General features: G+C 56.9%; 1 protein-coding gene across 2 annotated transcripts; it reads right to left on the bottom strand.

Moving 5' to 3' along the window:
• Positions 1-6,592: 6,592 nt before the first annotated feature.
• COLEC11 (collectin subfamily member 11) lies at positions 6,593-15,359 on the bottom strand. Of its 2 annotated transcripts, none has more exons than XM_087823802.1 (6): positions 15,120-15,359; positions 11,619-11,690; positions 9,498-9,569; positions 8,382-8,435; positions 7,461-7,556; positions 6,593-7,288 (listed from the first exon to the last, which is right to left on the bottom strand). In XM_087823802.1, exons 1-6 carry the CDS (start codon positions 15,334-15,336, stop codon positions 6,879-6,881), a joined length of 921 nt encoding a protein of 306 aa, XP_087679928.1. In that variant the 5' UTR covers positions 15,337-15,359; the 3' UTR covers positions 6,593-6,878. The 2 variants fall into 2 exon arrangements, with proteins under 2 accessions (XP_087679928.1, XP_087679929.1); XM_087823803.1 differs by having other exon boundaries at positions 6,593-7,270.
• Between the last annotated feature and the right edge of the window lie 4,413 nt (positions 15,360-19,772).

The following is a 19,772-nucleotide window of genomic DNA, read 5'->3' as shown; positions in this document are numbered from 1 at the left end:
TTGGCCCAAATAAACTCTTTTTTTTTTAAATCCTCACTCAAGGATATTTTTTTTCCATTGATTTTTAGAGAGAGTGGAAGGGAGGGGGAGAGAGAGAAACATCCACCTGAGAAAGACATTGATTAGTTGCCTCCCACACATGCCCTGACCAGGGCCGGGGATTGAACCTACAACCCTTTGGTCCGTGGTCTGGTGCTCAAGCACTGAGCCAAACTGGCCAGGGCTCAAATAAACTCTAACCAAAAAAAAAAAAATTTTTTTAACCCAAAAGCATGGGTTCAGAGACCTTCCGGGTCCATGAAACGTCACGTGGACATTTAGGGACAGCGGCTCCCGGGGAGGAAGCTCCAGCCCCTTTCCCACACCTTGCCCTGTGCATCTCTTCCCTCCGCCTGGGCCTGACTCCCTCCTCTTGCAGTAAACCCGTCCTCCAGTCCGTAAACGCTCCTCTGAGTTCTGTGAGCCCCCTAGAAACCACTCACTCCCAGGCGGGGGCCCTGGGAGCCTGATTCAGAGCCAGCGGGTGGATCACAGGTGGCCTCTGCAGCGGGGGCGGGCTCCTAGGGCTGAGCCAGTCCCGCGGAACCGGCGCAGCGTCTGGGTGGGTGATGTCAGGAGTGCGCTGAACGGTAGGGTGCCCAGCTGGTGCGGGAGAGCTGCGGGAGGAGGGAGCCTCCCGCTTGGGCCCTGGGGCTCAGACCCCTTTAAAAGCTCAGCTTTTTTTTTTTTTTTTCCAGTTGGTTGCAGCAAGTTCATTCTGCACAAGGACAGAGCAACTGAACGTTTTGTCCAAGTCCCTAATTTAATGCTCTCCCGGGTGCCCTGCTTGATGGAAGAGGCAAGGTCTCCTTCGGCCTCCCTGCCGGCCAGGGAACAGGGCACAGGGGATGGGGCACAGGGCACAGGGCACGGGGCACAGGGGACGGGGCACAGGGCACAGGGCACAGGGGACGGGGCACAGGGCACAGGGCACGGGGCAGGGCCGGGGCAGGACGAGCCTTCATCTTTGCTGCCTGGCACCGTTGCCTCTGATGCGCCTCAGTGACCTCGCCAAGCTGCCCGCATGGCGTGCACGTCCCAGAGGCTGCCCAGTGAAGGGACAAAGAAAGACAGAGACTGGGGGGGGGGGGCGCTTTCTACACTTTTATTCAAGGTACCGGTCGCAATGCTTCCGGTTTCTACTCTCCCATCCCCCCCAAACCTGGCAATTTAGACAATAAAACACTGTCATTCAGCATTTGTTGTTTTTTAAAAAAAAGAACACTTCCTTTTGGAAATGAACGTCTCGGTCCAGAGAATAAATAGATCGGCGGCGGTTCCTCAGGCTCCCTCTGTCCACCCGCCTCCATCGGGCCAGCAGGGCCCTCCTGGGCTGACACTGCAGAGGCGCCCGGGGCCCCCGCACGAGGTGGGGTCCGAGCCTCACCCAGCCGGGCGAGCAAGGGGCGAGCGTGCTCCCGGCCGGCGCGAGGCAGTCCGCGTGCTTCACCCACGAGCGCCTCACACCCCGGCGGAAATCAGGGCTGCTGCCTGCTGTTCCGCGCGACCCCCGGCGTTTGGACGCATCTGTCCGACGGGCAGAAATGGATTCGGTTTGGGGCGGGCGGTCCCAGGCCCCCCAGCCGCGGACGCTCGCTTCACCGGAGACGGGCATGACAAAGGGGCCTTCACAGCTGTCCCAAGACACAGCCGCTCACACGCTTTGTAATTCTCCTGGCAAAGCTCCCTCTGCAGCGAAGACCCTGCCTGCTGCTGGAGCGAGTTAAAACGTGCTGCATTGAGATAAAAGAAAACCCAGCAGGCCTTTGTCAAACACCACAGAGGATCGGCCGCAGGGCTAGCTCTCCAAGGAGGATCCAATCCCAAGGCGATTTAATAGAAACTGGGTGGCGCAGGTGGGGGCGGGGGACATGAAACCCAGGCGCCCTCTCTCCAAGGCCACTCACACCCTTTTCTGCTGCGTTATCATTAGATTAAAAAATCAGGCCTCGAATAGGAGAGGCGGAGCTGGGGCCTGGGCGGCCCAGGTTGAATTCCAGCCGTGGGTGTCGTTCCGCGGCTGAGCTGAGGCGGCAGCCGTCGCCCCGTGTGGTTTTCAAGTCTAATTCTGATGAAATTCAGAATTCAGCTTCTCAGGAACCAGGCGCGGCTACTGCTCGGAACGGCACAAAGAGGCATCTCCGAAGTCCCTGGGGTGAGTCCCGAGCATCTGCACGCACCGTATGCAGCCAGGGCCCTGCTGTGACTCGCCTTTTTATTAATGACCTTAGACGTGACGTTGGTTTTTATAAGGATCTCAGAAGTCCTTGGCGACCTCTCATCCGGGCAGGAAAGCCTCAACGGCACTGCAAAGCCATCCGTTTTGCTTCCTACGACGGAAGACCTACTATGCACCAGGCACGGCCGGAGCACCTGACACAGGCCCTCTCTGGTGCCCATGGCCTCCGTATAAGGTGTCGGCGATGCTCTCACGACCCCCAGGGAATCGGAAGCTCAGGGTGGTCCTATCACTCTCATCCAGCACGACGCGGTCCAAACAGGAAAGGTCACGATGTCCAAACAGGAAAGGTCACGGTGTCCAAACAGGAAACATCCTCCGAGGTCCCCTGCCACCCACCTGGGTCCGCACATTTGCTCTGTGAAGGGAGGGCCCTAAATCTGGTTTTGAGGACCCACCTATTTGACATACACAGTCCCCCGGGCGGGGCCTCACAGCTCCCGGAGCTCTGTGACACCCGCTGGCCAAACTCCCTGCTCAGGGTCCTTTCCTGCCACGTCCACTGGGAGAGCAGCCGAGGCCTCTAAGGGAAGGGCCCGGGCCCAGCAGGCGAAAACTCCACCCACACGCTCAGACCACCTGCGGCCTCTGCTTCTAAATCTGTCGTTGGAAACACGACGTTTGTTTAAATGAGCTTTTAAATGTTTCTGCGCAAAGGAACAAGATCTCCTTTAAAAGGGATGAGCTGCGACTGAGGCCCAGCTGCGGTGTTTAATGACCACGCTGAGGATTTTAACGCAAATTGCAACCGACTCGTCTGAGACAAGGAGGGTAACGGGTCGTCCGATGAGACGGGGGAAAGTATAACCTGAAGCTTCACAGGCAAGCGCAGGTCAGTCTTTTTTTTTCATTTTGTTCTCTTTGGAATTTGCCTTAAAATAAGAAGACGCAGCACCGCGAGTCTAGGAAACGTGGGGAGAGACCTCCCTTGGCCCGAGAGGCTCTGCTGCAGGAACAGCCCCGTGGGAGAGCTGAGGGGACTTCTGTCGTCACTGTAAGTCCCAAGAAAGCCTTTGGCCAAAAGCGTGAGATTTGCCGTGAAATAAAAGACATTTGTTCAACTTTGGGGCAAAACCAGAGTGAGCACCTGCTGGGATCTGGGGGAGCCCCGAGTCAACGCATGCGCTCCCGGTGGAACATAGCATCTGTATATATTCAGGTTTTGTTCAAATCTTTGGCTCTTCTTTTGATTATAGGTCTATTTTTACCTGTGAGCTTAGTTCTTTGGATGTTTTTTAAAACCCAAAGTCACGTGACTTCGACCCAAGCCGAACAGAAACCAGGTCCCAGAGCCTCTCGCCTCACTCTGGGGCTGTTCCCGGCCCTGGACACACTGTTCCCAGCGCCGGACCACCCCCAATACCGGTGACAGCAGCCAGTCCTGTCTGCTGTGATCGGCCCCACCCTTATCTGTCAGAGGTGCCACCGCTCATTGCTACTACATTAGTCTCTGCGGTCACCCTGTCCTCTGGACAATGACAACTTTAACATAGCAAGTTCTTTATAAACAGCACCCAGCCTCACCCAGGTGTCCGAAGTCCAGGGTCTAGGGTTGGATTTCTTGCTCTTCACAAGCCAGCCAAGGTCCCATGGTGCTCGGGTGCCGGCCAGGAGAGAATCACAGGGGCCCCGCAGAGCTGTCCGGAGACTGGCTGGGCCTGCGTGATGTCACAAGGGCTGCGGGGGGGGGGGGGTCTCCCGGTGGGGCAGCCCCTCCCTGGAGAAGCCCAGCAGTCTCTGCAGGACCCTCCTGTGGAGGGAGCTGGCCCTGGTCCCTGTCACAGACGCTGGCCCTGGGTCCCCAGGCGCCACCATCCCTGACTGAAGGCCCCTCCGCAGGCCCACGATGAAATCCCCCTTCCTGGTCCCGCTGTTACTCTGAGTTAGTCTCATCTCTAGAAAGCTCGCCGGCCATGGTTCCCCACCTGCTAGGGAGGACAGGCTCTGGGGTTCCATTGTGTGATTTTCAACCTTTCTCATCTCATGGCACATTAACTAAGTACTAAAATTCTACAGCACACCAAAAAATACATTTTTTTGCTGATCTGATAAAAAAATAGGTATAATTTTGACTGATTTGCAAAAAAATAATAGTAGTAACTACCTATTCTTTTTACTCCAAAGTAACTTTTTAAAAAATCAGGTGCCTGTACTTGTATGTATATGTGTGTGTATATAAATATATATATATATTTTTTTTTTTCTGGTACCAAGAATTAACCACTCAGATACAACCTTATTATGCGACATGACCAGTAAGATGCCGCTCTATTATATGACCTATATACAGGGTGTCCCCAAAAATGTATACATACTTTGAATAATTATTAATTCCAATGGGTTTTATCTGAAAAGAAAGAAACATTGGAATTAATAATTATTCAAAGTGTGTATACGCACTACATCCCGCACATGTTGGGTGGGCACTCAGCTCTTTTCTCACCAAGGCTCCACAATATTTTTAGGGAGTCCCAAAAAATCGTCAGTTATGGATGCTGCCACCTGGGGACTCACTGGACTGAGGATGAGAAACCACAGGTCTGTGCCCAAGGAGGCACTGAAGGGTGTGCCCCTCCTCCTCTGCCTGCCCTAGTTTTTTGGCACCTCCCTGGTCTCTGACTGGTCACCACCCTCCTCTCTCTCTCTCTCTCCCTCTCTCTCACATGCACACACGCACACACACGTGCGCGCGCGCACACACGCATGCACACACATGCACACACACAACACCCCACCCCCACGCCCCAGCATCAGTGCAGAGGGCCGCTGGGCGGGTTTTGTTGCGGCACCACCCCCCTCCCACCACTGGATGGCAGTGTGGCTGTGTGGAAACAGGGCACCCTCCTGCAGCCCAGGGTGGTGTCTGGGCCCCACCCTGCCAGCCCACGCTCCCTGCTCCCTGCTCACCCAGACTGTCAGGTGGGGGCTCACTGCAGCACCTACTGAATGCCACTGTCCTCAGCCGGTCCCCTCCCGCCCTGTGCAGCAGACTGTCCTCCTGAAGAGCTGGGGTTCATTCTCACTGCACACCCAGGCATCCACACCCTGTAAACCTGCTTCAAAACAATCACATCCTAAAGCCCTGTGGACCCAGGGCAGGACAAGTGGCCATGACTGGGGAAGGCCTGGCTGTGCCTCTGCTTCTATCCCACCCCAGCCCCCGGGGTGCCTGTGGGGCTCCAGCAGGAATCTGGGGCTGGGTCTGCAGCTGTGGCCAGAGCCTAGAGCCCTGGGCCCTGCAGGGCACAGGAAGAGGTCCTGGGAACTGCCATGCCCTCAGTGGGCAGTAGCAGGAGGGTAGCCTTTTCCAGGAGACAGAAGCAGGCCAGCCCTCCCTCTGGAGACAACATCGTCTTATTCCACTGGACCGTCCCTGGGCCTGCCCATCTCCCTCGAAGCTCTGAGCAGACCTGCTCTCTTTTCCAGCGGGTGGTTGGGGAGGGATACGCCAAGGTGTCCACTACACAGACACCCTCAGAAACAACACTCACAGCAACGGGCAGGAGAGCCTCACTCAGAAACTGGGAGGCCTGGAGCACGTCTCCCAGCAGCAGCCTTTGGGCCCCCAGTCCCAGTTGGTTTCCTTTGTGTGTGCAGGTCTGTGTGCAGTCTTTGAAAAGTGCAGGTGTTTGTTACCTTTCACTAGGGATTCTGCTGTAGAAAAGGTGCAGGCTCCTAGGTCCTGCCTCCTGTGCCCACGGTCCTAGTGAAGTCCCTGAAGGAGTGTGCAGATTACACCTGGGGACTCTCCAAATGACGGAACGCAGCCACAGTGACAGGACGCCACTTCCCAGGTGAGGTTTGGAAGGTGATGACTGTCTCACTCCCTCTGGCTCTTGCTGCTCTAAGGCGGGGCTGCTGTGCTGGGAGTTGTCCTGTGGGAAGGCCACATGCCTGGGACTGAAACATCTGTTGTACCAGCCGGAGGAACTGAGTCTGTCTGCGCCACTTGAGGGCCCAGCCAGGCCTGAATCAGGTCCTGAACATGGGAACAGGGGCATTGATATCTTTGTCACAAGCCGAGAAGTCTTGGGTAATTTTTGATATGGCGACAGATAACGAATCCAGCCATCGGAGAAATGTCAGAGTAAAACACCACCACACACTCAACTCTTCGTTCTGGAGAGTTTATTTCTCTCTTTCCTGAAATCTGGGTTCGCGGCAAAGCAACAGTGTCCCTACTTAGCTAAGAGTGAAAAGGATTGTACGTTTTAATATATTTACAGAAACATTGGTCAAAGCTAACAGTCTTCTCCACCTAGAAACTAAAGGCAGAGAGAAGTGGAAGACCTCCTACCACTGCTGGGTTCGGCTACTGTAACACTTTATTTTATCGTCTGGACAAAGGCAAGCGCAGCTCTGAGTAACAGTTACACGAAGGGCATTCTGGCTACAATACAAGTGATACAACTTTTCTTCTGAACTAACCGCGGAAACTCTTCTCTCCCCCAGGCGTCACCACTGTCTAGGTTCCGAAAGCACGGCCCCGCCTTGATGAGGCCCTGCGCTCCTGGCTGGACACGCGGCCCCTGAAGGCCCGTCCCTCCCACGGGGCGGTGGCCCCGCGAGGGCGCCAAGGCCGGCAGGGTCCCCGCCGCCCTCACACGTGCTCCTTGTCGAACTCGCACAGGAAGGGCATGGTGATGTGGCAGGCCACGTCGTTCCAGCCCCCCGAGGCCACCAGCTCCACGCAGTCCTCCTCGTCGTAGGCGTTGTTGGGCTCGCCCCCGCGCCACTTGTGGAAGGTCTGCATGGGCGAGCGGTCCGCGTACACGAAGGTGCCCTCGCGGTCCAGGTCGTTGATGCCGATGAAGACGCGCGCCAGGCCGGCCTGCGCGACGTAGGCGGCCAGCAGGCCATTGGCGGCCTCGTCCTTGGGCATGGCCAGCGTGCCGCCCCGGCCCTGGCAGGCCAGCTGCGCGTCGGGGTACGCGCGCTCCTCCTTCACCAGCAGGTAGAGCTTGCCGTCCGTCTCGCGCACGCCGGCGACAGCTGCGGGGGAGGGCAGTGCTGGAAAGCGAGCGCTCGGCTGTCGGCCACCGACTCGGTGCGCCCCCGCGCGGACGGGCGGACGGGGCGCGCCCCTGCGGAGCCGCGCCCCCGGGTCGGCCACAGCGGCCGTGCTGGCTTTACTGGGGGGCTGGGGGGGCCCCGGGCAGGGAAAGCTCCGAAAAGCACATACCATTTTTTATGAATTTTAACTCCGTCGTCAGCTGGGTGACCTGGTTGTCCATCTCCCCGATGGCCTTTCTCAGCTGGCTGCACTCACAGGGGACACCTGCGGAGACCAGGGCTGTGTCAGGAAGAGGGACCGAGGGTGGGGCTCAGAAAAGAAGGAAGCAGCGGCTCCCCAAAATATAAATGTCACTCAGCAGACCGCGCAGGTCCTCAAGGTCCAGATGAGAGGACAGTGGTGGCTTGGCTCAGGGTAGTAACCACGGAGATGGAGAAGATAAGGCATTTGAGAACAAGGGGGTGGTAGACCAGGACGCAGGGACCGGGGACTGGGTGAAAGGGGAGGGGTTGGAGGGGACACGGGTTCCTGTCCCGTGACTGGGAGGGAGGTGGCGCCCTCCTAGAGCTGGGCTGGGAAGAGGAACTCTGAGCTGAAGGTGCCTCTGAGACATGGGAGTGGGGACTGGGAGGTGACACTGGGCTGGGCTCTGATTCGGGAATTGTGGGCACATGTGGAGTGGAGGAGGGGCCGTGGGGAGTTGGCTTCAAGGCTGTCCCAAGCGAAGAAAGAAACCAGAAAGCACAGGCTTTTCTCAGAAGTCTGGTGGCCACAAGAAAGGGGGACCGTGGCACCAAAAGCGGAGTCGGGAGAGGACACTGTGGTTCAGGACAGTGTGTCTGAGCAGAATTCTGTGGGAGACACGGTCACACGTCGTCGACAAGCAGACTGCGGTCCTAGGAAGGACGGAACGTGTCCAGGTGGGAGGAAAGGGAGCATTGACGCCGTCCAGGAGGGTGTGCCAGGCGAGAGCATGGCAGCCACGGGCACCGCTCCCCACCTCCCCTCGTACCAGTTCACGAGTTACACTTTGTCAAAAGTGTAGTTTTAATACATGTTTTCAAAGTCCTCGGACCCTTTATGTGATACCTGGTTCTCCATTGGGGCCGGGGGGGCCGATGTCACCAGAATCCCCCTTTTCACCTGGAAAAGAAAAGCAAGGTCCAGTCGCCTAGGGTTTCTCCTGAACTGCGGAGCCACGCTCTGTGGTGACTGCGTCCCCGGGCTCTAGTGTGGAGTGGGACACACACGTCACGGGTCTCAGAGAGCATCGGACGCTCACCCTTCGTACGGACACTGGAAAATCCCGGTGCGTCCGGAACACTGTGCAACATCATGTCCCGAGTCCCTAACTCCACGAGTAAGTGGCCACTACACCTGATGCCAGGACTGTCCAGGTCCCTCATCACAGTGGAAAACTCAGACAGATATGACCTCAGCGCCCAGGGATCTCGCGATAACCCCACCTGAGCGGAGTAAAGGCTCTCGCTGTCCCGCTGACCCGGCTCTGAGAGCAGCGAGGTGTCACAGGCGGGCACGGCACCCGCAGACTGGGCTCCAGCCTCGGGTCACGTGACAGGCCCCTTAGCCACCCTGCCCCTCCGTTTCTCTCAACGCACTGAACAAGGAGTTGAACAGAATCATGGCCACAAAGCCTTCTAGTTTCTCTACAGTTAGACGGTGGGTATTTACATGAAAGCCACATCACGTCAGACATGCACATGGATTCGTACAGGCACATGTCCCTCATCCCGGCAGGCACCCCCATGCTCTGCAGTGAGCCAGCCACGGGCGGGGCTTTCCCGGGATTCGGTGGGGGAGCAGGCAGCTGGGCTGAGCTGGCCACTCCCCGCACACCCTGGCTGAGGGGCGCAGGAGGAGGGGGAGCTGCGAGGCTGAATGCCTGGGCCCCAGTCCCCAACCTGCCCTGCCCCCAGGGTTGTGTGGGGCAGACGAAGTCTCGAGCTGGACAATTTGGAAATAGCAGGCACGTGTCACCAGAGACTCGGCCTGCCATGTGGCACCAGGCCGGCGGTAACTTTGACCCCTCCCAGACCCGCACAGAGGGACAAAAGTGTTGCGTACACAGAACACAACAGTAAACGCGACCAGCAGGCACAGCGGGCCCGTCTCCAATCGTCCTCAGAGCAGCGGGCACCTGGGCCTGGGCTCTGGGGCGTGTGAGGCAGAAATTGTCAGAAGTACCTTTAGAGCCAATGGGACCGATCTTTCCATGGCGGCCCACACTGCCTTTCTGTCCTTTGTCACCCACGTCTCCTAGAAAACAAGGAGACAGAGTCCGAAATGCACAGGTAAGGCCATATCCCTCCTGTTAACATCACATGCACTCGCCACGTCCACACACACATCCGTACACTTACACATGCTAGACACATAGATGCACGCACACACACACAAATGAGTAAACATACCCACTTATCCAAACAGCATATTCAGACACATTCGCAAATACACACACACGCCATGCACACGCGTGTGCACCAGCCTACCTTTATCCTCATGCCACACAGGTGGGAAGCGGGTGAGTGCGAGCGGTGTGAACCTAGACCACCTGCACGGCCAGGACCCCCTCGGCACACTCGCCCCCGGTAAGAGCTACACAGAGACCGAAGGCGGGGGCGGCCGCCGTCTCTCACGGGGACATTCTCCGTGCTGGGCGAGCAGGAGGGGTGAGGACCGGTACAGCCCGCAGCTGCGGGCGCTCTCTACTCGACAGCACTGCATGGTGGTCCTGGAGCGGACATGTGTCACTAGCCCAGGGGCCTGTGTAACCCGCGGGCATCTCCTGGACACCAGCCTCTGGGCAGAGCAGTAGTGGCCGACACCCACAGGTCCTCGGGGACGGCGGGCGGGACAGGAGCTCTGCCCCCTCCTGCTCCCAGGCCCTCCTGCTCCTCCAATGACAGGACTTTTGCAAAAAGCAGGCAACTCCCCGCTGGTTGTGTGAGAGTATTGGAAAGGCCCTGGACAGGCTGAGACCTGTCCCTTCATGTTCGGGGTGGAGGCAGCCAGGGCTGGAGCCCTGATGGCCCTCGTCTCCGCCCTCCTAAGGGAGTGCAGCGCACGTGTCCCCCAGACGCCCAGAGGGGTGAGCGCCGCAGCAGGCGGGCGACGTGCACACATTCTCACGAAGACGCCACCAGCCTTTGCAGTGAGATGCGGCACTGAGCACTTGGGATCGGGCTTCCTTGGCAATTTTTACAAAGGACATGGCGACTGCAGGGAGCCCAGGAAGCCCGTCAGTGACCAGGGCGCCTCCACCTTCCCTGCCCGGGGTGCCAGCTCCCGATCCGAGGCCCCGCTGCCTCCCTCTCCTGTCTTAGCTGCCTGTCTGGGGACCAGAAGCTGTGGACGCCGAGCCCACACACTCAGCAGGTGCGCCAGCAAAGCCGGCGCTGCGCTGTGTCCTCGTGGCTGCGTGGGCTGGAAACGCAGGAGCCGTCCTGGTTTCACAGGGACGGGGACCGGGAGGCGCCTGCGCACCCACGGCCTGTCTGTTCCTCAGAAATGCGATGGTCAGCGCGCCCGCACTCCCTCCTGCAGCCAGCTGCCTTCCCCCGCCACCTGGCACGCCAGCCAGAGGCAGCCGGGCCCCACGTGGACACAGCTGGGGCCTCGTGGAGGCTGTGGCGAGCGGAGGCACCGGGATCCCCAGGCCTGCCTGTGGTCCAGGCCCTGGGCAGCCCCGCAGCCTCAGCACCACCTGGGCACCTCCTGGAGGACCCGCCGCACCTCAGCCACCTCCCGAACCCGGAGCCGAGCTGTAAGGTAAGGGGTGGTGTGGGAAGCAGCAGGCCACGGTCAGTACACGGCCGAGAACGAGCCAGCTCCTCGGGGCGGAACCTGGGCCACACGCCTTCTGTCTGCAGCCTGCGAGGGGCACCTGCACACCTGGACCACGGGCGGGTTTCAAAGATATTTGAAGATATTGGATTTCAAGATGCTTCTCAAACAGTTGATAGAGGGCCAGCTCCTGTAGGAGGCCCGGGAGACACCGAGATGAAGGGGAGTGGTCTGCCCCATGATTCGTGGTCACTACATATAAACATATATTACGTGTAACCTATTCAAATGTATGTACTCTTTTTTCCTGTCCAGAATTCTCTATCTTAGTGAAATGTAATTTGTTGTATTTTAAACAAAGAAAGATACCAGGGCATGGAGAGAGAGGGAGGGGCCGTTCAGCGCCAACAGCAAACAGCGAGGCCAGCTGCCCTCCCGAGACCCACACAGGTGCCGGGTCCCCTCGCGGCCCCGCTGGCTTCTCCCCAGCCCTGTGTGCAGAGTCTGGGGGCTGAGAGGTACCTTTCTCTCCCGTGGGGCCCACTCTTCCGGGCCGGCCGGGTGCGCCTTTGTCTCCCTTCTCTCCAGCATCCCCTGTGGAAGAAGCCACATGCATTAGGACCCATGTGACAGGTGCGGGGGCAGCAAGGACAAAGCTTCCCACTCTGTGCCGCCAGCCAGTCCCTGGGCTTCCTGCTCCCGTAGCCTGGCCCCTCGGGGGTGTCATCCTCTCTTCCCCGCCCTCTCCCACCCCTTGACCTGGGTCATAGAGGGTGCCCAGCTCTCCTGCCCCATCTACTCTCAGGACTCTGCCTCCCGCCTTCTCCCTCCCGGATGCATCTGTCCCTCTATCCAGTTACCCCTCTGGCTGGCCCCAGTCTGGCCCCCACACACAGTGCTCCCCAAGCCCCCAAATGTCAATATGAAGAGGGGGTGTCTCCGAGCGTCCTCCATGGCTGAGCACTCTCTTGGCCTATCCCCACCCTCCATCTGCCTGACACACCTGGCTGCTTAGATCAGCGCCCCTTGTCCCTCCAGCATGAGCCCCCTGCCCCCCAGCCCAGGCTCCTGCTCGGAGCCAGCCTAATGGTCTCTCCCAGACCCTCTGCAGACTCTCCTGGTTCTGCTGTTGACACATGGATTCTCCCAGGTTCCAAGTCCCAAGCCTGACAGTCATCTCAGGTGTTCTGGGCCCCTCATCGGACACACTCAAGCACTGGGAAGTCCAGCCCCGGTCCCCTGATGTCCACACTCCTGCTCACAGGCAGGCTCTGGGGTGGCGTCCGTGCTCATCTGCTTCTGAGCAGCTCCGGAGCCAATAGACACCAGAGTCGCCCTCAAACTGCCCCTCGCAGGACACAGGTGTTGATGAGCAGCGCTACTCCCCCTCCCCGGCCTCCCCTTGAAGAGAAAGCAGCAAGGCCCTGGCCGGTGTGGCTCAGTGGTTAGAGTGTCAGCTGCAGACTGAAGAGTCTCAGGTTTGATTCTCCCTTCCACTCTCTCTGAAAAGCAACAGGAAAAATATCCTCCAGTGAGGGGAAAAAATAAAGAAGAGAAAGCAGTAAGGACAGCAGTCTGTGGTCATAACCTTGGCCGATCGCCGCCTGCTTCCCCTGGTGTCTGTCTCTAAGCTGATGGAGCAATTGCTTGTAATTATGATCACGGCACAGAAAGACCTTGAGTGGCACCGAGCAGCCCTTGTGCCCCTGACCGCCTCACAAAAGCAGGAAACAGGGATTGTACGTCCTGGAAACAAGGGTCTCTAATACGTGGTACCTGACAGGGTTTTCTTTATCTCTCAGCTAATCAGAAAATCCACTTACACCCGCTTTCCCTGAGGGTTCTGCTAAACTGACGTCTGGTATGTTAGCTTCAGGGCCACTGAGCCTAAGCCAGCGTGGACGCAGGTGCTGAACCCCCACCCACGCCCCCGCATGGAGACATCCAGAGCCAGTCAGGGAACCCTGGACCACCTGCACCCAGGTCACCTCCCCGCCTCCAACCCCTCCCCTTCTATGAGGGCTGAATGAACTATGTCTGGGAAAACACCTCACTGGCTGCTGTTACAGAAAGTTACCTGCCCTCCCCCACCACTTCCATCCTAATTCTGACCCTCTGTGGCAGGGCTGCCTCCTGGCCCCATTCCCTCCAGGTGACCTTGGTCCGTCCTTGGAGACCAGCCCTGGACCTGCTTCTTAAGAACAAAGGCTGTTTCCAAGCTCTGCTCACTGCGGCAGGATTTGAAATGTTTGCTGTCTGCTCATCTCAGGGGACACAGAGATCCAAGCCCCGGCTGGTGATCACTCCAGCCAGTATTTCTATAAACCTCTCCGCTCAAAAATTATACACAGTCCGTAATGCGCACCCTGGGGGCACGGCAGCCCTTCCCACGTCCTCTGCTTTAGGGGTATTGATTTGGGGCTGATTTACCATATGGTTCCCGATGACAAACAGTTTTTCCACCAGCAAGAGGCTCACATTTCAACTGCCTGGCTCACTGCCCACGTCATTAACTGCTCTCTCCTCTCAGGGAAATAAAGAAAATGTCGTCAGTATTTACTACTTGCTCGTCTCCCTGCAAATCACACAAAAATCTATGAGCAAAAAGCATTTGCCTTGATTGCACTGAGGCAATTCGGGACCCAGCCAGGAAGGCACGTGTCAGCCGTTTAGGGCAGATGGATGGTCAGGTACTTTGAAGTATGGAGCCAGTGCAGGAGGGGGTCATGGGTGTTCCCTGATCTCGGACACCTGCCACTCCAAACATCAGAGCCGGGAACTTCCTGCCTGAATGAGGTGCTGTTTCTAATCAGCATGCTCACATCACAGAGCAGGACCCCTCATTGTCCATAGGCGTCTCCTGTTGGAGCGAGACCCGCTTTCCCCCCCACAGAACGGTGCCCATGTGAAGCGATGGGCCGCAGTCATTGGTTCATAGTGTATCTATATAGACAATCATCACGTTGTATACCTTATGAATATACTACTTTCATTTCTCACTTATACCTCAGTAAAGCTGGAAATAAAAACAACCAGACATCCAGATTTTAAGGGCGTTAATAAATCTATTAAGAAGTTTCTCTACTTCGGTGGCAGTGGCACTGACAGGCTATGAGAGTAAACCTAATGAAACACTGCTGCCCTACAGACTCAATGAAACAATGTTGCCATATGAACTCAATGAAACAATTTTGCCATATAGGCCTAATGAAACAATGTTGCTGTATAAACCCAGGGATCTGGACCTCAGTGCTCCAGGCATGTGGCCTGTGTCCCGCCCTCAGCCCTGAAACAGAAGATAAGCCTGGGGAGCAGGGCCACATGGGACTCACTGCTGGACTCCCTGGGATCCCACATCATTTTGCTCTGGGCCCTGGAACTAGGCAGCAGGTCCTACTTGGGAGTCACAAGGTTTGGAATCTCATGCTTTATAGAAATGGGTGACTGTCCCATGAAGAGCTACTCTGGGCCCAGGTGCCCCCTGACAGTGCCCACTCTGCTGCTCTGCAGGGCTTGCTCTGCCAGGAAGAAAACTACAGACAACACAACAGAGGAAAGGACGTCTCGGTGTTGAAAGAAGAAAGGAGGAGATCCAGGGAAGCAGCAAGGCACCCAGGCTTTGGAGCTTGTGCAGCCCAGTTTGGCAAATTGCTAAATTCCTGCACCTTGAATGTTCATATCAGCAAAGTGGACCAGAGGAGATCATCTTGTTCCAGGGTCACATGATAGTGAGTGCAGAGCCTGGAACAAATGTCAGCTGCCTTTACCCATCTCGTGCAGAGGCCTGAGTGGCAGATAACTTCCGAATTACAGAATTCCTGGCTGAACAGAGAGTAGACATGTATTCCAACCCTTGCTTCTCCAGAAGGGGAAACTGAGGCCCACCGAGGTCAGACCTGAGCTGGCACCAGGACTCAGGACTGGAGACTCAGGATGACCACTGTGTCAGCACGCACGGGGTCCCCACCCACCCGCCAGCCACTCTTCAGAGGCCCCATGGGGAAGAAGTCCAGGCGGCATTACCTTTGAGGCCCGGGACGAGAATCTGCACGGAGCAGGCGTCGTCTGCTGTCTGCTGAGGATCTCCAGACGGGACCAGCGACAGGAAGGCCAGGCTAATGAGGGCCAGCTCCCTCTTCATAATGAGCGCTGGCAGGGCACTGACTCCTGGAGGAAGGAAGGAATAAACAGTGACGGGAATTCCGAAAGCCAGGACAGCGAGTGACAGTGTGCAGGCCATGCTGGGCTCACGGCCACCCCCCGGGGCCAAGGGCGCTCGAAGCTGTTGTGGCGGGCTCCCGCTGTTCTGATTTTTCTCTCTCTTTTTGCGGTCCTGTGAGGTGTTCCACGATGCTCTCTTCTAGTTCTTTATGGCTGACACGTTACACACAAAGGCTCCATTATAGTCCATGAGGTCAGAACACCTGCCTGCTCCACCAGCCTCACAAGCCAGGTCTGGCCACCCGCTGCCGTCTACCTGGTCCCTTGCACAGGGCACCGCTCTTCTGGACAGTGAGCTCAGCTTGGTCTTGCTGATTTTTAAATAGCATCACCACACGGATATGCTAGTCCTTACACAGTAGGTTGCGTGGTTGTGCGCAGTCTGAGTTTCACAAGACAGCGTGTTACACCATGTGGGGTGCTCTGGACTGGACTTTCTGCCCCACACAGCACCCAGGCTCACCTGTGTTGCTCCAGGCAGCTCCGGCTCCCTGACCACCAGGGTGGGATGGGGTGGAGTTGGAAGGGACAGGACACTGCTGCCCCTGTGTCACTCGGGGAGCTCCTGCCAACCCTCCCTACCACGTGGGACTCACTGGCCCCACTGCCACTCACGCATCCCTGTCCATCCCAGGCCGGCCCTGATCCTGGTCAGCTCTGAGGTCCTGCCAGCAGAGCTGATGGGGGGTGACCCTGGGCTGGAGGCTGTTCCCACCTTCCCCACCCCCACTCCCATCCGGGCCCTTCCCCACCACTGTCCTGGCTCCCTCCTGGCTTCTGGGAAGAGGAATTTCCTTTTATAAGCGGAGAAGCCACAGCCCCTCCTGAGCCTCTGAGGCTGGGACCCTCCTGTCAGTGAAGGAGACGGCCCTCAGAGGGGAAAGAGATTCCACTGGATTCTCAGCAGGAACGCAGATCAAGGATGAAATCAACAGCGGAAATAAAAGGTTTAATTTGCCAAACATACAATTAATTGTATAATTGATTAAACATCTGCAGCAGGGCCAGCACTGTACAGACACGTCTCACCTGTGGAGGACCATGCCCAGGAAAGCTCGAGCACTCAGGACCGCAGCCCACGGGCCCCCACCGGGGACTAGGGGCCTTGCAGGGGCTGCGGCAAGGACAGGTCCCACCCCCAATGGCACACGTCTTTCTTGTCTTTTTGCCGAGACCACAGACTAAGCAGAGGTCTTTCCCCATGATTTTTTCCCTAGCTTTACACAAATCCTGTCTGTTCTCTTCTGAGGGACATGGGCTTTTCAAATTGTAAATAAATTGAACAGCCATGGAAGTCTGGGTGCTGCTCTGCCTCCGGCCGGCAGAGTCTCCCCATTGCACGGAGAACTGTCAAGCGGTGTGTGCACGTTCAGAGCTCACCCGACTTCTGCCTCACAGGACGGCCAGTTCCATGGGCCAGGTGTCTGGCAGGAAGGGCCGCTGGGGACCCTTTGTCTCATCCAGTTTTGGAGATCAGGTGGCCCTGCTCTGCCTGTCCCCCACATCTGGGGTCCCCATTACTGAGCTACTGGTCTCTGAGCACAGGTCATCCACGTGGCCCCACTTGTAGGTGGGCAACAAGCAAACCTGACCCTGGGATGGCTGCTCAGGGACAATTCGTGGATCCTGCGGCCACATTTCCCACTGGACTGGGAATGAGGGAAGAAGTAGCTTTGCCTTTTTGAATCTATGGAACCCGAGGGGGATCACCTCCCAGCTGGACCCAGGTCCCTGTCGTGGTGACCTCCCCGGGAACTGGTGAGTCACACCCGGAATCCTGGCCTTGATGGACTTGGACTCGTGCCTCTGCCTAGATCTCAGCAGAGAGCCCACGTCCCCTCCACCCAGTTTCTGCTGCTGACTGGACCCCGGCTTCCTAGCTCAGCCTCACCCCAGTGCTTAACCCATCCAAAGCGGCAAAGTCACTGGCCAGGGTGTCCCCTACCTGAGACGAAGGCACGTCCTGACTGTGGGGGGCCCACGAGGACACTGAGCCCAGCACCCTCACATGGCTGCTATTTACAGGCCCTCGTGGCCACAGCCCCACACAGAGGGGAGCGTGGCTGGGCTGTCCCACCGCCCAGCAAATCAGGCTGGGCGTCCAGGGTGATATCTGCAAACAGCTTCCTGTTTAAAACCCTCACTGTCCTGTGTGTGTGTGTGGGGGGGGGGCGTGCCGAGTGTGGGAACGCGGCCCACAGTGGAGCCAGGGCTCCGGTGCGGGCCCCATAGAGCCCTAACTCCCCACCCCCAGCCCCGTATCTGCTGTTCTTCCTGCCACTCAGCATAACGCCCCCAGGTTTCCCCTCTATGCAGCCGGTGAGAATTCCTTTCCTTTCAGAGGCTGAATGATACTCCGTTATATGTATCATGGTTTCTTTCTTTTTTCCAGTTTCCCTTGTAGTTGAAGGTATTGGATGCCCCCTTTCTTCCCCATTGATCCTCCGTACCCCTCCCCGCAGGCCTTCACCACACTATTGTCTGTCTGTGGGTTATGCAAATAAGTTCTTAGGTGAACCCGTCCCCCTCATTTCCTCTGAGACCCCTCTGCCTGCTCCGTGCTTCCATCTCTGGATCTATTTTGTTCACTAGATTCCATGAGTGAGATCAGGTGTGTATCACGTTCTCACCCATGCGTGCACACCTGGGTCACTGCCACGCTTTGGCTGCTGTGAACATGGGCGAGTCTCTCTTGAGACCCTGCCCGCAGTTCTGGGGGGCTGTGTCCAGATGTGGGGCTGCTGGCAGCCTTGCGTGTGCTTTCCCAAGGTCACGCCTCCCTCCTCCACCCCGTCTGTCTCACAGCTTCAGTGGGCACCTACCTTTTGTTTTTATGTCCTGAAATGTTAAAGGTGTTTTTTTTAAGTGTCAATAATTAATCTCAGACACAAAACCAAGTGATATTATCCTAACCTGCCTACTTCAAGTGGATTGTTAAGAACCCTTTTTAGATTACAGCTGTTCACCCACTGGTGCCTTGGGAATGAAACCAGTCCTTGGAAGTCACTAGGCGCCTCTCCTTTCAGCCTTGTCTTCCTCTCTTCCCTCCTCTGCCTGCTCTTTTTCTTAGAAGCACTGGTCCTGGCCCCTGGGAACGGCCTTTCCCCTCATGAACTCTGACCCTCCCGGCGACCACTTCCAGGGGCTAGAGAATCTGCAGCCTCCCAGTCACTATTTACATTTCCCAGGGATAGTGGAGAAACCTGGACACGAGCCAGGCCAGCCCATTTGCTCTGGATGGGAATTCTCCCTGGAGGTCAGAGCTGCGTAGCCCTATGCCCGGGACACTGCCCACAAGGACATTCACCACGGCCACCCTCCCTCCTCAGGACTGAGGGCTTCATTTCTTGGTTCCCTGGAGTGCAGAGCAACACGAGGCCTCCCTCCCTCCCTCCCAACAGTGCAGACTCGTGTCCCAGCCTATAGGGTGTACCCAAGCCCAGCCTGGTCACCCGTGGACAGTCTGAGAGCACAGGTGTCACTGCCAGAGCCCTCAGGGCTATGGCGCTCAGGCAGCTGGCCCCAAAGCCTTAAGGATGCAGCCAATGATGCTCATTCTGAAAACGTCTGGCCCTCACCAGCCCTTTTCTAGGCTTAGCGATGACCCTCTACCTGCCCAGACCTGGGACATCATGGGCAGCTGGTCACCTGCTGCTGCTCTGGGGCCCACACTTCACATGTCACCTCACCCACTGCCTTCATTTCTGGAGGAAAGCTAAGGACTCGAGTAGCTTACTTAGCTGTGCTGTTCACACCACTTGGGTTAAATCTAATCACACTCTTATACTTGACTTTCCAAAAACCACGTAAGACCTAACATGGACTTGCATGTGAAAACCCATGACTCTGGGGGAGCAGAAAGGGTTGAATGTGTCTCGTTTCACTTCTGCAAGAGGAAAAGGTCTGGAGGTGTTTCATGACACTGAATGTGCCCTAATGCTACCAAACTGTCCACTTTAAAATGCCTAAGATAACAAACTTTGTACATTTATTAACCAGAAAATCAACTTAATGAATACAACACTTTCTCATCAGCTTTTGCTCTTGGGAAAAACCCGTCTCCACCATGCAATTTTCAGGCAATTATTCTAGGCCAGTGTTTAGTTACTTCTGATGCCTTTCCTTTTTCTTACATGGAACTACTTCAAGCCTGGCTGCCTGGGGAGAAGTGAGTCACAGCACTGCTGGGAGCCAGGAGGGAAGGCTCAGTCCCATCTGCACCTTGATGGCCTGTGCTCTCCCAGGCTGGACCACCTGACTGCCCTGGGGACAGGAACTGCTGCTCTTCGGCAACTTCACCTGAAACACCTGTCATATCCCTGCTTCCAGCACGTCCCTCATACGTCTCACACCTCCTGGCACAAACTGCAGGACCCTGTTCAAAATCACCGGCCTGTGGAGGAAGCCACTGACAATGTAGAAAGCTGTACAACCATGTCTCTGAGATTTCGAAAT

This window comes from Miniopterus natalensis, chromosome 13 (assembly GCF_054644295.1).
Source record: "Miniopterus natalensis isolate mMinNat1 chromosome 13, mMinNat1.hap1, whole genome shotgun sequence".
Classification (NCBI taxonomy): domain Eukaryota; kingdom Metazoa; phylum Chordata; class Mammalia; order Chiroptera; family Miniopteridae; genus Miniopterus; species Miniopterus natalensis.
Note: the sequence above shows the minus strand (reverse complement) of the source record. Positions and strands in the feature narration are given on the sequence as shown.

Bases quoted from the DNA above. Each gene is read 5' to 3' on its own strand.
- COLEC11 (XM_087823802.1), bottom strand. From the start codon at position 15,336: ATGGCCTGCACACTGTCACTCGCTGTCCTGGCTTTCGGAATTCCCGTC. The intron at 8,436-9,497 runs GTACTTCTGACA...TTTCTTTTCCAG, and splicing joins CGGTCCCATTGGCTCTAAAG to GTGAAAAGGGGGATTCTGGT. The intron at 7,557-8,381 runs GTATCACATAAA...TGGTCTCCGCAG, and splicing joins CGGCCCCAATGGAGAACCAG to GTGTCCCCTGTGAGTGCAGC.